Genomic DNA, 18497 nt, shown 5'->3' with positions numbered 1-18497 from the left:
GGATGAATGAAGCTAATGCCTCATTAACGTAGTCTTCCATGGCCTTCTCTTCTTCTAGTGTAAGGGGGTAAACTCTGGATTTAGGAAGAGTAGAGCCCTCGATCAGATTAATGACACTGTCGTAGGTGTGGTGTAGTGGCAAGTTTAGTAGCATTGGCCTTGCTAAAAACCTTTCACAGGTCTGAGTAGACCTCTGGAATCTGAGTGTCACATGCTATATCTGGACTTTCTATGGAAGTGAAATTAACAGAAATGGCAGGAGAAGCTTGACAGTTATCTTTACAGTAGTCAGACCAGGCAGTGATTTCTTTGTCGGACCAGGAAGTTTGTGAAATTTGTGAATATATTTCTCTAGCCAGGGGAGACCTAGCACGATGGAAAACTCAGCTGACTGTAAAATTAAATAGGTGGTTCTCTTAATGTGCATGGTACTAGTTTGCAGGTCGACAAGGTGAGTGACTTGGGTGATAGGTTCCAGGCCAACCGGGTCCCCATCCAGTGCTGATACACAAAGAGGGGTGTGTAGAGGTTCAGCAGGGATCTTGAGCTGGGATACCACCTTGGCGTGGGTAAAGTTGCCCTGGGCTACTGAGTCGACCAAGGCTGGTGAAACAAGAGAAGAATTCTGGCAGTAAATAGTTACAAGCAACATGAATGATTTTGAAACCAACGCTTTAGCGGAAACACTCACTCCGTGGTCCTGGGGTTGGTGCTTTATGCTTGTGTGTGAGCCCGACAGTCACGTAACACATGACCCATAGCACCGCAGTAGAGAAACAAGCACCCATGGCAACATCGAAGTCTCTCCTCTTTTGACAACCTCGAGGATTCACATTGCATATGTTCAGGAGATGTGCTTGAACTGGGACTGGAAAAGGAACTGGAGCTTGGGTTGGAGCTGAAGCCAGAACTAGAGCTGAAACTGGAGCTGGAGCGGGGTAGACTTCTAGGTGGTGGAACTGCTCTTTGCGTTGAATGTTTTTGTAGAAGTTGATCCAGACAGATCGGCATGGCTTTTAGTTGATCTAAGGTCAATTCATCGTGTCTGTAAGCTAGTTCTGTTAACACGTCTGAATTTAGTCCATGACGAAAAGCATTCAGCAAAGCAGGCTCATTCCAACCACTACTAGCTGCGAGGGTGTGGAATTCCAAAGCGAACACGGCTACTGAGTGATTACCTTGACAGAGCTTGCATAGGAGTTCACCACAAGAGCGACCCTCACGAGTGTGATCAGACCCAGTGCGAAAGTCTGTCAAAAACTGTTCATATGATTTATCCTTAATGATATTCCAGACCGCTCTAGCCCACTCCAAAGCCTTATCTGACAGAGGGGAAACGAAAAATGCTATCTTGGCCTGATCAGAGCTAGGGGGTGAATTGCTGAGGAACATGGAGCATTGCAGCAAAAACCCACTACATTTCTCTGGGTTTACATCAAATTTATCAGGCTTACTAACTGGAAAAGTGCTAAGACTGTTGTGGGAACTAGGAGACTGGGGAGCACTACCAGACAGATGTTGAATCTGAGTAGACAGATCCTTAACCCTGGTGATAAGTTGAGCCAGTTGAGACTGTTGCTCGCCCTGTTGTGATTTTAACTCACCGATAGACTGAGTGAAATCGGAGAGATGCTGGTGGTGTTGTCCCAGAAGCTGGCCTTGAGTGTTAACGGCCATCTGGACAACGTTGAGGTCTGCCGTCTGCATGATGGCAAAGTATTCTGGGAAAAATTCTGTAATTTTCTGAGTTTATTTACAACCTAGAAAATCGGTATTATGAATAATAATCTAGAGGAAACAGCAGAAAAAGTTGTTTTTTTTTAATTTTCAGCAATCTTGTCAAACCTTTCTGTAGAATGTCAGAGATAATGCAAAGCTGTATAGTAGTATGCCAACTGACAGTCACTGTTTTTGGAGTTTTTGAGTTCATTGTCATGCTTCGATTGACTACATTTTAATCAGTCCATATATATATATCGCTATTTTATTCATTTTAATACAACAAATGTGTTTAATACTTTCCCGTATATGTGTGTCTTCAGGGCTCCAAACGTATATTGAGGTCCAATGAGTATGTGCTCCCTCCCAGTGGCCTGATGGAGACAGACCTGGAGCTCACTTTCTCCTTGCAGGTAGAGAACATTAATAGCTCACATTAATGCGTAATTCTTCATTTTTCCTAATGGAATTGTAGGGTTACAACACCAGAATTCTAGTAGTCGATGCCGATACCAATGAAATTACACGATTCTCAATACCTTATACAACAGTGGAAACAGAAATTCCATTCATAATACAAAAATGATTTGTTTGAACATAAAAAAATAAATCAAACAGCAAAATGGCATGTAGCCTTCAAGTACTTAAGAAAAGTAAACAGCAACCTTCATTATTAACATTATTATTGATCTTGTTGTGTACGTAGTTCAAATAAACACGCTTGTTTTAATAAGATAAACAGTACAAGATAGTACAATATACAACTACCTGCCTGACAGCAACAGCAAAAATAACATATTATTATTAAAGCTAACATATTTTGCTCTCATATGACTAAACAATAAGAACACTACAACAAGGAAGCTACAATCTCTAAGGTAGTTTAGAACCAAGCCATATCAAGCATATGCCAGTTATTTCTACAATTGATAACACTAGTTATCAAACAAAATTAAACGTGACCTGCTCAAGCTACTTCATTAGGATACTAATGCTAACGCTGCAGCGGCAAATTTAGAGACTATTGTGCATTTTTCCTCTTGCGTCAGTAGGTGTTACCAAGTTTTCTTCTGAATGCAGTAAGACAGGAATGTGTTACCAACTTCGAAGCAGTACTACTGATACCATGGACATTTTTTTTTATTATTTTTGTCTTTGACTTGGTACAAGGCATTGGTTTTTGTGACATCTCTTATTGGTAAAATCGTTAATATAAAGACATAGTTTTTGGTCAGAGTATCATGTCCCTACTTTAAAAACACTTTTTATTTTGCATTTCAAGTCAAATCAGCCTGTTTTAAAGTTGTCATGAGCAATTTTCTTTTAAAACTGATAAAGAGGAGTTGCAAGGTGGCTGGAGGCTGAATAAAAGTGCTGACTATAGTCAGAAGCCCCGCACTGTTTACACATTCCACTTTGCTTCCCTCTAAAGCTTTCCACTTTTCAGCTTGTTATGTTGTTGGTCAAATATGAAAGCTGATGTCTGGTGAAGGTGGACTGAACAGGATCAAAGTATGTGTGTACACACATGCACACACACACACACACACACACATATATATATATATATATATATATTTAGATGTGTGTATGTGTGTGGGAAAGAGAGAGAGAATTCTTGTGGGAACAGGCAGGAATGCTACAAAGTGATGTAATGTTCTGCAACAGTACAGACAAGTCATTGTGTTCTCTCTCTCATCTCTATTTCACTTTATCTCTTTGTCTGTTTTCCTATTTTTCTCTTTCTCTTCAGTATCCACACTTCCTGAAGAGAGATGCTAACCGTTTACAGATTATGCTCCAGAGAAGGAAGCGCTATAAGAACCGGACTATACTAGGATACAAAACCCTGGCTGTGGGTGTCATCAACATGGCAGAGGTAGGAATGAAACGTGGTGAAACGTCTTTTCTTTCTAGTCTTTAGTCAATATTAAAGTAGTCTTTGCTCACCACTCCTAAACTGATACTTTAAAACAGTGGTCTCCAACCCTGGTCCTGAAGAGCTACCACCTGCAGAGTTTATTTCCAACCTGCTTTTAATATGCTGCCCCTCCCTTTACCTAATACAAATACATCAGATTCAGTCAATCAGGAACTTCTAAAGAAGTTAAGTAGCTGGAGCAGGTGTGACAAATTGTGGTTGGAACTAGACGCTGCAGGAAAGTAGCTCTCCAGGACCAGGGTTAGAGATCACTGCTTTAAAAAAATTCATTATACATGTCTAAATTGAATTGAAAGGGATAGTTTTGTGAAAAACCAAGAAATATTTGATGTCCAAAGTTTGCTAAGAGGCAAACAAGCTAACGAATAATGCAAGCTTATGACCACCAATTAGCATTGTGCAAATCATCATAATCATCATAAACCTCGAACTATGTTGAGAGGGAGAAAGTTTCAAAAAGACTGACTGAATTTCTTACAACTGAATATCCCACAATGCACTGCATTGCATCTCTCAGAAGTCAGGCTGTTACTCCACTCAAATGCAGGTAGATTTGGTTGTATGGTTTCTGACACTGAATGAGGCACTGTTACCTTTAAGAATAGACAATAGTATATCATATAGCTAAACAGCTATGGGGCCTAATTTGTGTCTATACTTTTTTGATGTAGTTATGCAGCTTGCACAATGCTAATTGGCATTCGAAAGCTTCCATTATTTGTTAGATACATCAGCCTGTTAGTTCCAATGCGAAAGTTAAGAAGCAGACTTTGGAAACTGCACGTGTCTTCGCTGTTTGACTATATTGGACTAAGGAGAAAATTGCGCAAATAAATTTTTTTGTTGAATTATTGCTTAAAAGAGGCTTATAATATAATATTGGTTGGCACTTCCTGAAGTAAACCTAAGGCAGCTTTAGTTAACCTGCAGCTTTAGGATGTTCCCTGTTTCCTTAGTCTAAACCTCAAACCCCTTCAACATCATTATCAATCACCTACTTGCAGCAACTAGGGTTGCAAAATTTAAAGATACCATAGAATGGAAAACTGTATTTACATTGGCATAGTTGAATAAGGATAGTTTGGTACATAGAACTGACATACCGTTAACCTCAAAAACTGTTATCTACTCCTTCAAATGCAAATCCCGCATTTGCAAAAGAGGGTGGTAAAATGGGCCAATTCCACAAACCTAAATTAAATAAATAATATTATTGTCCCGTTGGTATTTACAACCCCAAAATTTACATTCACCACCCACGTTCTAGCCTAGCAGGTATTGTGAAGAATAAACCACTAGCAAGCTCCACGTAACTAGCATAGCTAATTAAGTAGTATGATGACCTAGCTTATTTACTAATTTTCCTGCCTGTGTCCATTTTGACATGTTGCTTCCTTGTGAGCCATTGTGGTGCCTTGCTGTAAACCAGCAAATTGGAGCAGAGCTCATCAAATTATTTATGAGCCCACCAAAAAAGGGAAAACAGCTTGTCTCATTCTAGGGCCAAATCATAGGATTGTAAATGGATGTGTAAAACCGCATCTGGGCATTTTTCGCCCTGACCAAAGATATATACCTTTTATGTAGACATCAGAGAACAGTTTCAAATACTGAATAAATGCATTCTTTCATTCTTTCTTTCTCGATTATTGCTAACGTTAACAAATATTTAATGAATGGTCATGGACAAATGTTAAACAAGCAAGGCCTATAACATAAAAAATACAAAATGCATTTTTCTTCCTTCATACATACAAATACTATGTTGAAGTGGTGTCGGAAACAGGAAAGTACTAATACCTCCTACTTGTAAATTACGCTTGAATGGCGGTCATATTTACAACTGGTAACTTCGGGATTCTAGATGATACACGAGTTTATGAGGTGTGACGTGTAACGTGACCTTTCACCTTATACACAAATAAAAAGTGCTAAAGTTCCAGTGAATGTGTAAGAAAATCTACCTGATGCTCTCTATTAGGTTTGTGTGCTTTTTAATACAGCAAAGAAAGAGCAGGAGATTGTATCCTCCAGATGGTGGGTGTATCTATGAACCAGTACCCAAACAGAGCAAAGTCATATTTACTAGTTAACCATCTGGTATATACAATCTTCTGATGAGCACCTGAACGCAGCATTGATTTCAGTAGTGTGTCTGACTGGCATGCTTTCTGCGTGCAGGATTATCATTTCACTTGCTGGTTTTGCTCACTGTAGTGCCATCTAACCATGATATAGTTTGTCAGTGTCGACACATGCAGCAGTTGGTTGTGAGACCTATGTTATAGACCTAAACTAAATGTGCTTTTTTTCCCTTCTCCTCCTGAAGCTTGCCTCCACACTTTAAGCTAGAAGAAGTTAATGAGCTCCCATACTGTTGATGGTGTTTATTGGCATCATGCTTTTTCCAGTCATTTTACCATTTCTGTTTGCAAATACCAAAGTGATGGTTAGCTGTGAAGTGTCTGTCTCTGGCAATACGTTATTACATTAATGAATGTGGTTCAGTTACAATTTAGCATCACAGTACTGGCAACCCTAGCAGCAATTTGACCATATGACACTCTAAAATGTTTAATTTTATTCCAGAGACATGACAATGCCAAAGTACTCTTTGCTTGTATGTATGAAAATGCATTTATTGTTCAACTTAACTCATCATAGCAATAGTGAACTATTCATCTTACACATGATCCCAGCACTCCCCACTAACTTCTGCCAGCAGAGTAATGTCACTGTGAAACTAAGTAACACCCTAGAAGTCTGACGTGGGTGCACACTCTACATCTGAAGGAAGAAGACACAAACAAGCTTGCCTTCAAGTCCATTGCAGTCTGTTTGTCCAGACATGGATACTTCCACATGATGTCAGAAATGGTTAGATTATATGTGAGAAGGTTAGTGCTTGTATTGAGACCTAAAAATCACACTTCAAAAGAACCCTTCAGTAAACAGCTATTAAAAGACATGGAGCTAAATTGCTGACCTGAGTTTGGCTCTTTCTGAGATTTCTGAAAGACTGTATAAACAAAGCCTTTGTGAGAAAAAAGAAATTCTGATTTTTCTCTCTTATGTGCCATTTTGACAGAGCTGTCTTTAAAGGTTTCTTAGTCAGGTTAATAATGAGTAGAACTGGCACTTACCTCCCTCTACTGATTTTTCTTTGTTACACCAACCGGACAATTAGAGTATGTGTGTGCGTGTGCATGCATGCTCCATTATGTGAAAGCGTGGGCAGACTGGCACCATCTATGCAGCCTCAGGACATTTCTTCACATACCTGCAATTAGTTTCACCAGTTGCACCCCCGCAAGCTCTGAACGGCACTCTGCCAATGCTTCAGTTATGACAGAGCGGCCGTCATCCGGCAGACAGCTAACTAGGAGAAGAAAGAAAGAGCTTCTTCTGCCTGAGAACAGGATAGACTGAGGGATCAGTGGGGCAGTGTGATGAGAAGCCCCCAAGAGGGACAGATAACAGAACACAAGTAAAATGAAATGAAGAGCCACTAGGCAAGCTGATTTTGTAGAGGTTTTTAATAGCAAAAGGAAGTGCAAATGGAATTCTGTAATCCAAGGCAGTAAAGTATGGAAGCTCATCACTATTAAAATGAAAATGAAAATGTAATATGTAAAATTGCAGTGTGTTTGTATGTTTGCACTTAACTTTCCCACCCATATATATTATGTTGAGCTCAAAATGAAAATTTAAATTCAATACTGCGATTTTAACTTGCCATTTGGTATACTAGTATTGAGATTTAATTTAAACAAAGATTTAGATGCTTTATGGGTAGCTCTATGTAATTTAAAATGTATTTCCAGAACTGCTTATTTATGCTTAATGTGTGATTATCCAAATATTGTGTCAAAATGATAATTAAAGTGGAATTCATCTCATACGCATTTTCACTCTCTAATAATGCATTTGAAACTGCATAATGAAAGAAAACACCAAGCTAGAAAGAGGGCAAAATTCAAATGTTAAAGGGAAAACTGCACCTCTCCTGTTTGTAATTGCACATTCTCACCTACTGCGCACATTTTGTGACAAAATGCCTTTGAAAATGCATTTGCGCCGATTGCATTTTCGTTTTCATAGACTTCCCAACCTGTCAGTCATCTCATCAGGGTGGGGCCAACAGCACAAAGCAACAACTTTATTTAAAAAAAAAACACGGCGGTGAAAGAGTTTATAGTTACTCTGACATTAGCAGATGAGGTGAAGAAGAGAAGTATAGCAACTCGAGATACTTAATGTCTTTTGCGTGATTCCATGAGAAAGCGTTTAATTAAACGTTAGGCCAAGTTTTCTCGTTTATCAATCTGGTTGAGGCTAATCTTGACTTCATTCTTGCTAACTTCTTTTTCGAATTTTCCGGTCCACCCTAAACAGTGCAGCAGTTACATTCAGGTGCCTCATGTGCCCCAATGTTACAGTAGCACCGTTTAAGGTGGACTGGAAAATTTGAAAAAGAAGCTAACTTCAGCATCGTTTCATGAACTCAGAACAGTGGCTGAAAGTGAAGTTGGACATGGACATTTATGATCTTCTACAACCCATGTATCGAACACAAGGCCCGCCGGCCTGATCTGGCTCATGGCACAATCCTATCCGGCCCACAAAAGTATTTTAATTTTCTATTAATATTAGCCCCTTTCACAATGTGCTGCACTACAGTCCCCATCATGCACTGCAACGTAATGTGCTCCGACTCTCCTGCCCCAACAACAGTCTATGGAACAGCGGTTACACCTCAGTTCTACACAATTCTACACAATTCCACACTAGTCATATCAGCAAATGCATTTCAGCCAATAGCACTTAGCGTTAGCTCAGCAGCTCGGAAACTGAGCCCAAGTCTTAATGAACTTGCAGCAAAGAAAGGATGCCAGGTGTCTAGTTCAAGCAAATAGGTAGGTTTAAAAGACTGAGCTCCTGGGGACATTTAAATCATGAATATTTGAAGTATCCATGTAATATTTGAAGGCCTAGTATAACTGTCTGTATTTTACTGTTAAAGTTTGTACATATTTTGAATAAACAGTGGCCAGTTTGGATTATAGCACAACATTAATTAAAAATGAAATAAAAACATTTTTTTCTCTAGCCCACAGATTTGTTGAGATTTTTTAATATGGCCCCTTTAGTGGTTGAGTTTGACACTCCTGTTCTACAAAGTGAGCATAGGAGGTGCATATATTGCTCTGTTGCTCACCTGCTAATATGCTACATGAATTGTGCAGGGCTGTGGAATTAAGCTAACTAAAAGCTAGCGCTACATTCCCAAACAAGGCCCCCATCTGCTTATTTTACCAGCTGGCTAACATGATCCAGCTTACTGTCACACACATATACCAGCAATTTTTTGCAGTATTAATTTTGGAAAAGGAAAGCAGAACATTAGAGATGCCCTAGCTGAATTTGCTGAAATATATCACAGTACTGACACAGTACAGCAGCTGTTGCCAGCTCAGCCACTGTGACAAGGTGGTTGTGTAATTTACACATGTCTATGTGTACCAGTACAATTACAAATAAATCATTTAATGAGTACATTTCTAGTGATAGATAAAGTGGAACACAGCAATATATCTGATGCGTAATTTGTAAGTTAGAAAAATAGCCCTCCATGCTGGATTAATCTGTTGCATACAGTCGGTGACAAACATTGTTGCCAACTGATTTAAAAGGAAAATCTGCCACGTCTACCCGATGTCCAATTAAAGATTTTTTGTGGATCATGTATAAAGACAAAGTAATCATCTCAAAATGATATATTGTTTTGTTTCGCTCCATCTTCTAAAGAAAGATTGGCCTCTATGTTTCAGATAAATCCTTTTTCGCTGAGCGTGCTGTTCACCCTGTCCTTGTGGGATGATTGACAGGTTGGGAAGTCTCTGAAAATGGCAATACAATAAGGTCGAATGCATTTTCAAAGGCATTTTGCCACAGAATGAGCGTAGTAGACGAGAATGTGTAATTGCAAACAGGAGAAGTGCTGTTTCCTTTTTACATTTAAATTTTCTCTCTTTCTAGCCTGTTGTTCTCTTTAATAATGCAATTTTACATGCATTATTAGAGAAGGAAAATACATACAAGGCTAATCACATTTTAAGTATCATTTTGACACTGGTATTGCATAATCACATTAAGCAAAAAAAATACAGTTCTGTAAATACATTTTAATTTAAATAAAGCTACTCATAAAGCATCTACATCTCTGTGTAAATGAAATGTCAATACCAGTATACCAAATGAGAAAATAAAATCAATAAATAATAATTTTCTGCTCAAAATTGCATATATGAATGGGAAATTTAAATACATACAAATACATTGCCATTTTACATCTTATATTTTCATTTTAATTTTGATATTGATATGCTTCCATAATAAAGGAGTGTTGCAATTTAGTAAGAAATCAAGTTAGTGTGTATGTGTGTTTTTGGAGAGGAGCAGCAGTGGCTTGTTTGCAACATTTATTCAACTGCGTTTCTGTGTCTCTAGGTGATGCAGCACCCAACAGATGGAGGCCAGATTCTAGGTCTCCACAGCAACGTGAAGGAAGCCCCTGTTCGTGCAGCAGAACTGAGTGTGTACTCTTTGTCTAGTCAGCCCATTGACCCTGAGGATGGTAGTGGTCAGACAGGAACAAAAGCCAAAGCGTCAGGTGAGTGCTGTAACTAAAACAGCTCAACCAGCACTTGTCATCCTGGGCTCATGTCTTATTTATGGAATCAAAGCAGTAGAAAACGAAAAGGGAACCTCTGAACCACCACCGTTCCAATTTCCTTTTCATTTTTTGTTCTTTGGAACTCTGTTGTTCATATGTTCACACAAAACCGGAACAATTCCAAAACCTCCAGGCCTGTGTGCTTCTGGTTAGATATTCCATTAGCACAGTGGGTTAGATTGGCTTTGTTGTAAGCTGTCCATTATATAAACAAGTGAGCCCAGCAGAGCAGTTACAGTTAGAGTGCATTAAAGCACCACAGAGGCCCCACAGAGAGGTCTTCCCGTCATCCACTCAGCATTGTTCAGGCCACAGCCACAAATACCAAGCTTTCGCACACCTAGACCAGCTGTAATGTATTAACAGTGACCTGTGTCACCAGAGGCAATGGTTATATATGTTATCAGTGGTTTGCATTGTAAAATTCAAAACAATCTGAAGAGCAGAAGCATAACACAAGGTAGAGCTTTAGCAGATAGATGCTGTTGTTGTCTCATGCTTATTTGCACAGTGTTGGTTAAGAAGCGTGAAGGCAATTTTTTATATGTTTTCTTCCCAGATCGATCTCCAGATATGGATAACTATTCAGAAGATGATGACGACAGCTACTCATCAGAGCAGGAGGCCAGTGACGATGCTGTTCAGGCTCAGGTTGGGCTTGCTTTTCAGTTTATCAATACAGTCTTTCAGACACAGAACAGTGTAAGGGCTGTGTTGGCTTCAATTCTCTAGCGATAACTGATTAAAATTAAAATTCAATCCAGTTTTAATAAGCTGCACACTACTTGTTTTATGACCTTCATTTTGAAATTCAATCTGTGGTTTGAATCTGTGAAGTTGCTGACTGACACAAAACCTATTACAGGACTTGTACGATGAGGATGATGATGTTCAGCGAAAGCCGAAGAAATCACGGAGGAAAATGGTCCGGACCACATCTATGACAAGGGTGTGTAGGAAAAGAATGGGCCCAAGTATAGAGCTGTGGGGTACACCACTTAAACAGTTTGCAGCTATACATTAGCATTTATTTAGTTAGTCAGTCAGTCAGTCAGTCAGTGAATCAGTCGGTTTCAACAGCTCTGGCAGAAAATTAGTTAGAAAGGTTGGAAGGTATCTACTTAATCCTCTGAAGCTAAGCTGAGAATCAGAAACAGAAATGTCAGTGTGAGATCACTGTGTTGTCTGGTGCAAGACCAATATGGGTTCTTATCTCTTAGGCACATATGTTATGCAAACAGTTGAAGGCACTCACTCTCACAAGTACTAATGAGTGTGTTCAACTTTTCAAACATACCCCTATCTCTTGCAAATCCTGAATTGCTTATTTAGATCAATCTGATTTGTTTAAAAAAGGTGTTTATTTTCTAGTTGACCTGGTTTGCTGTTTGGGAAATGTGTGTGTACAGTTTGTTTAATGTTTGCTCGTCAGTGGGGCCCAGTGTGGTTAAACCATGTGAACATGGCATTTATTGGCATGATTTTTTTTTCTTACTCTATGCTCCCTTAGGATCTTCTGATTGTGAAATCTTGTCCAACAGGAGTTTTTATTCTTCCATGCTTGTTTTTAAACAATTCTGACATGACAAATGGCTTAATAACATTTAGGCCAGTTACTTTTGTTACAGTTATCGTTGTGGATTTTAAAGCTGAAGTTACGTCTCTTTCTCTGTTGTATGTGTTTAAAAGGTGGAGCTATACTTAATTGTTTTCTTTCTCCTTTTCCAGCAACCCAATTTCAAGCAGAAGTTTGTTGCCCTTCTGAAGAGATTCAAAGTATCAGACGAGGTGAGTGCTTCGTATGACCCTCAGATACAGTAGAATGCAAGAAATTGTCCTGCCAGCCACTACCGCAGAGTCCTTGACATTTCGTCTGTTATGAACACATTATCGCCCCATCAAATGAAACCATTATTGGATCAGTCCCAGTTGTAAACATGAATTCAAAGCTATGTATTCTTGGCATGTTATCGGAACACAAGTGTGGGCGGAAAACAGAAGGTAGTTGTTGCAATAAGTGTTCATCTTAGAAGAGTGTTTTTTGTTGCCTATACTCTAGCCTCATACACATAACCCCAAAATGACCATCCCAGAGAACATTACTCTGGAAGAGAGTCTGCGGGACAGTGAACGTAGCCATGCTTAGCCTTGTTGTTCTAGGGTCTTTGTAATTTTGTAACAAGTTTAGTCTTGTTAGGCATTTGCTGTAGCATTAACCATGTGCCCTACGCTTTTGGCCAGCAGCTTCGCACTCACATTATCCCTGACTCAAACAGGAAGTGACCTAGATATTTTAGGCCATCAGAGCTTCAGCTGGCTAGTTGAAAGTAAGGACATTATGATAACACATTACCACCAGACTGTGCTGCCTGACTGCCCTCAATCCGTCACCTGACCGACATCATTGCCAGGGATAATGAAAGCATTGCTGGAAGACTCACCTGAGGTGATATATATAAAAAGTAATTGCCCCCTAAGTGGTTCTTCCACACTTGGCAGTAACAACTGCAATCAGTCATTTGAGATGTGTCTTTTACATCGCTGTAGAAGAATTTTGGCCCACTCTTTGCAGAATTGTTTTCATTCAGCTACACTGAAGGGTTTTTGAGTACAAACTGCCCGTTTAAGGTCTTACCACAGCATCTCAATGGGATTCAAGTCAGGAATTTGACTGGGTTCCTCTAAAACCTTAGTTTTGTTTCTTTTGAGCCATTCAGAGGTGGACTTGCTTGTGTGCTTCGGGTTATTGTCCTGCTGCATAACCCATCTTCGCTTGAGCTTTAGGTCACAAACTGATGGTTGGCCATTCTCCTTCAGGATTTTCTGATAGAGAGCAGAATTCATGGTTTCATCAGTTATGACAAGTTGTCCAGGTTCTGCAGAAGCAAAGCAGCCCATGACCATCACAATACTACCACCATGTTTGATTGTTGGTATGATGTTCTTTTGAAGGAATGCAGTCGCCAGATGTAACAGAGCCCATGTCTTCCAAAAGGTTCCACCTTTGACTCAGTCCACAGAGTATTATTCGAAAAGTCTTGGGGATCATCTAGAAAGTGTCTTTCTTATTGTGAAATTGTGTACTTTGACCTTCATTGAGACAAGTGAGCCCTTCAGTTCTTTAAATGTTTGGGTTCTTTTGTGACCTCCTGGATGAGTCGCCAATGCGCTCTTGGTGAAATTTTGGTAGGCCGACCATTCCTGGGAAGGTTCGCCACTGTTCCAAGTTTTCTGCATTTGTGGATAATAGAGCCAGATCCTTAGCAATGGGTTTGTAACCCTTTCCAGACTGGTAGATTTCAGCAAATAGACTTTGTTTTGCATCTGTATTTGAATCATATGCTGCTTTTTGAGACCTTCTAACATGCTTCACATTTCCAGACAGGTTCTATTTAAGTGGTGTTTAGATTCAACAAGTCTTGCAGTAATCATGCCTGGGTGTGGCTGGGTATGTGAAATGGAACCCAGTGGTCAGTTGAATTTGGTTAACTGGTTGATTTAGTAGCAAAGGGGGGTAACGTTTTCAAATAGGGCCAGGCAGAGCTGAACTGCATTTTTCCTTCAATAAATGGACTCATCATTTAAGAACAGCATTTTGTGTTTACTTGGGTTATCTTTGTCTAATATTAAAAGTAGTTTGTAATTGCTCTGGAAATTGGAATTATTTTATCAGGGACTTAATAGAGACTTAATTGAGTTTTGTTTGATGAGTTGATGAAACAGTTGTGTGGTTCTGAATATAACCGTTTAAAATGAAGGCATGAAGTTTTGTCTTTGAATATTTCCTTGGTAGTTGTTGGGACCTGAAGACCCATGACAACATAGCAATGGTAACAATGAATAAAAAAAATTAAGGAAACTGAGAATTAATATCCTCTATCTGTAATTTCAAACAGTACTCCAGACATTACATATTAAAGACAAGCAAATTCTAATGTTTCTTATACTGAATCATGTCATGTTTGAAAGGTTTCTGTGACAGTGCTCTTCATGTTATTTTTTAATAGCATATTAATAATAAGTTGGTGGTTGTACATTTTGGGTATTTCTATCTTTGGAAACAACTTCCCTGATGGCCCTTAATAGCACAGCGGTCTTCAGTCTTCATTAATTTCTGGAATCCTGTTTTTTTTTTTGACAGCCTTAAAGGACATCACATATTTGGTTTCCCCTGTAATTATCATTTTGAGCCAGGTGGAAGATCCTTGGTACTCTGAGTACATTGAGTATGAACGGATTGCTCTGTGACCTTTAACTTGACCTGTGAAGTTGCTCAGACCAATAACACACTAACGTACACTATGTGGACACCCCTCCTAATTATTTAGTTCAGGTGTTCCAGCCACACCCATTGCTAACAGGTATAAAAAATTAAACACATAGCCATTCAATCTCCATAGATAAACATTGACAGTAGAATTGGTCGTACTGAAGAGCTTAGTGGCTTTAAACGCGGCACTGTCACTGCCTCCTTTGCCACAAGTCAAGACACAAAATGTCTTTTACAGTTTCCACTATCACTTTCTCTTGCCCTCTTGCATGCAGTTTGCACTTTCTCTTATCCTTTAAAATGCTGAAAGAGACTGCCAAGACACCTGTACCTAAACTTCTGCCTGAACTAATGTCCTAACACTAGCTTCATAATGGTCTCCTGCTGGGCCAGCATTGTTGATCAGATGTGAAATATGACTTGAAATTTGAAATATAATTGAAGCCTTCAGACAGTTCATTACTTTATTAATCAGTGTCTAAATGCCATCTCCACTGATAGTTACTTTAGCTTTCTCTGAGTTTGTTAGTCATAAGACATATTCTAGAAAGTGGGCTATGTGCAATGACAGATAAACTTGATTAAAGAACAGAAGTCTGAAATAAATGTCGCTGAAATATGTTGCAGTAGCCTCCATAATCATACATATCCTCCACAGTCATTGTTGCAGCTATGAAACCGAGCAGCATCCAGCTATAATGTCAGTTTTGACTCCACAGATGCTATAGTCAATTGCAGTTAATGATGCTAAGGTATAAGGAGCTTCAGGGAATGTTTTTGAATTTCCAACACAGCATCTGTCAGGGTCCTGCTTTGTAAATGAAATGTGAAGAAACTCTTTTTCAATTCTTAAAATCAATTAGACAAGTAATCAGTTGCTCCATTTACTGTTCAGCAAATATCAGTGCTGTGGAATTTGCATGTAACACCTTCCGAAACCTATAAGACAGACATAAGTGGGTGTGTTTGTGGCCTCAGGTTCTGGATTCGGACCCAGTGGATCAGACCCAAGAAGTGGAAGAGGATCTGGACCTGCTGTATGACAGTCTAGAGGTGTATAATCAGAGTGATAGTGGCCCTGAGATGGAAGACAACGAGAGTGTTCTCAGCACCCCAAAACCTAAGCTCAAGTAAGAAGCATTTTCACTGAGTGATCTAAACACCTGTCGTAGGTAATGTACAAGTCTCACCTTTGTCTGGCATTCATCTCCTAAATGTTTGGTTGCATTCAATTCAAAATGTTATACAACAGTTCCAATGAGACTCCAGTGCTCCATCACAAACACTGTATCATTCCTGTGACCGCAAGACTAAATCAAATTCCGCATCTAACATTACCCCTAAGCAAACTTTTCAGTTGGCAGCTGTGACGGTGTAATAACTGCACAAATTGGAATTTGTCAGAAACAAATAAAATACAAATTGGCAAACAGAATAGGCTGTGAATTGCTTTACAGACTGGCTAGATTCAGGATAATCAAGCAGGTATAGAAAAAGCTAAGTTGAACTTGATATTGTAATATTTTTATGGGTCTATCCATAACGCAAAAGGCTACTACTTTTTTGGGTGAATGGAATTGCCACTATTAAAGCTAAAGATACAATGTTTAGGGCTTTTTGGCATATATTTTTCTTTATTTTGCAAAATTTTTGTATAAAAGCAGTAGAACACTCAAATATGTGTTAACATCAGAGCTGTGATGATCTACAGCATTCGCTTTCACACTCTCTCTCTCCTGTTCTCTTGCCTAATTATAATGTTGTGTTTAGAATATTGAAAAATGTGTGTTGGTGTGGTGTCTTCCAGGCCGTTCTTTGAGGGAATGTCTCACTCCAGCTCCCAAACTGAGATTGGCAGTTTGCACAGTCAGAAGAGTCAGCCTAGAGAGCAGTCTTCTGCTGTAAGCCTTTAATGAAAACCAAACTCCATTTCCTCTCAGTACAGATCTCCACTGGTGACCCGAGATCCTGAAGTTTACTCACTGTTTGTCCTGTATGTGTGTGTGTGTATGTGTGTGTGTATGTATAGGTTGGAGACCTGCTGACAGTAGAAAAAGACAGAGCTGCAACTGGGCGGTACCAGGATGAGGCTTTAGTGGTGGACTCTGCAGTGGGGGTTAGTGTCCTTCTTTTTTCCAGTCTTACACTCCTCAGTAAATACCCACCCACTCTCACTCCTTTTCTCGTTCTATGTGTTGTGTTGTAGGCTGTGAAGGAAAATGGTCGAGTTAGAGATCTGGGGCCGTATTACAGAACCTTCTTAAGTCTGAAATCTTATCTGCTTAGTCACCATGACAACTTCAGTTAGGACTGAATTAAGGACAAAAGACAGCAATTCCTAAGTTCATCTTATCCTAACTCCAGATAAGAAAACAATGTTATAGAAACATCCTAACTAGACAAAATTTCCTAAATTCTGTCCTAACTTTAACACAGCGCCAGAGATGTTTTAACTTCTGTTTTGACTGTCTGTTTCTACCGTTTTATGCAGTGAAAGGCAGCATAGTTCACTACAACTAGCATGATGACACTACATTTATCTATAGCGTGGTCAGCTAAAGCTCTTGGGAAACTGAAACTGAAACTGTGGAGTGGCAATGCTCTGATAAACAGCACGGAGCGCTGTCATAATATTTTTAACCTCCAGTTTATCGTGCTTTAGTTTTGTTTGACCAGTAACGGTAACGGTAGCTAGCTATCTGGTAACTAAATTGATTATTTTGATTACGTGTTTACGTTTTAGCTGTGCACATTTGGTCAGTTGCTAGGTGACAGCCATGATAGTTGATTGTTGACTTTGATCAAGCAGTTTAAGGTTGTCATGGTGACTAAACAGATAAGATTTCAGAATTAAGAAGTTTATGCAATACAGTCCCAGGAGCACAAGAAAAGGTAGCTATTGTATAGAATAATAGAGTTGTTAAATATGTTAGTAGTGTCTTCCTCTCTCGCGCACGCTTGTGCAAAAACACCTTCTCAAGAACGTCTGCGACTGTGTGCTTTCATTCTGATTCATTGCCCATGGTCTGGCTAAGTGGCTGTCACCATGACAACATTTGGATTTCATGCAGAAGCACTCTTGCATGGTGTGATGCTGATCTGTCTCTGCAGGAGACAACAGAGGAGGACGCTGGAGCAGGAGGTGCCCCATGTGATGCAAACATGAGCTGGGACATCAGCACAGATAAACTGGCTGGCTCAGTGGGCAAACTCTGCAAGACTGAGTCTCAAACCCACATGTCACCTAGGTACTGTTGAAACCACAATTCTTTATCTCTTTCTTTAGTTTGTTTCTTTCTTTCAGTTTACTAAACAGGTACAATAAACAAAACCCCTATAACATTAGTTTCTTCTATGATTTGCTTAGAGGTCAATTTATATCTGGGGCAGTTGCCTTAATTTCTCTTGGGAATGAAATCTGTCCACTGTCTAGTATGTAATGTACGCTCGTCTATCTTGAGAGCTGTGAGGCATGGCTGAAACTGCTGCCAGACAGTGTGTGTGTGTGTGTGTGTGTGTATTTGTGCTTCATTTGGCTAAGGAACTCATTAAGGGTTGAAATCCTCTACATGCTTGGCTAACAGACACTGTATGCTATTTAATGAGTGTGGAGATCTCCAGTGATTCAGTAATTCCAGTTTTTTGAGCTTATCCAGTATTTCTTGGGCTTAAGGGAAACATGTCTCCCATGGATGACTTGGATTTGCTTCTTGTGAAACTGTAATGATGGATAGTATTTGTGTTAAAGTGATTTAGATGTATAGTTGCATAATAGTGAGATGTAATAGTTCTGTTATGGAAGGAATAAATCTCTGCCTCGAGTGTTTAAT

General features: G+C 39.4%; 1 protein-coding gene across 2 annotated transcripts in view; it reads left to right on the top strand.

Moving 5' to 3' along the window:
* si:ch211-126j24.1 (phosphofurin acidic cluster sorting protein 2) overlaps positions 1-18497 on the top strand; it is a 66156-nt gene that overhangs the window by 31507 nt on the left and 16152 nt on the right. The window contains exons 3-12 of one of the 2 annotated variants that reach the window (XM_036586635.1): positions 2043-2132; positions 3473-3598; positions 10172-10334; positions 10957-11048; positions 11263-11346; positions 12126-12185; positions 15646-15797; positions 16475-16568; positions 16697-16783; positions 17779-17915. In XM_036586635.1, coding sequence (XP_036442528.1) covers positions 2043-2132; positions 3473-3598; positions 10172-10334; positions 10957-11048; positions 11263-11346; positions 12126-12185; positions 15646-15797; positions 16475-16568; positions 16697-16783; positions 17779-17915 — 1085 coding nt within the window. The remainder of the gene's footprint in view (positions 1-2042; positions 2133-3472; positions 3599-10171; positions 10335-10956; positions 11049-11262; positions 11347-12125; positions 12186-15645; positions 15798-16474; positions 16569-16696; positions 16784-17778; positions 17916-18497) is intronic. The other variant, XM_036586636.1, reaches the window with a different exon arrangement.

The sequence above is a fragment of the Colossoma macropomum genome, unplaced genomic scaffold, assembly GCF_904425465.1.
Source record: "Colossoma macropomum unplaced genomic scaffold, Colossoma_macropomum, whole genome shotgun sequence".
Classification (NCBI taxonomy): Eukaryota; Metazoa; Chordata; class Actinopteri; order Characiformes; family Serrasalmidae; genus Colossoma; species Colossoma macropomum.
The sequence above is the reverse complement of the archived record's forward strand: the minus strand, read 5'-3'. Positions and strand labels throughout refer to the sequence as shown.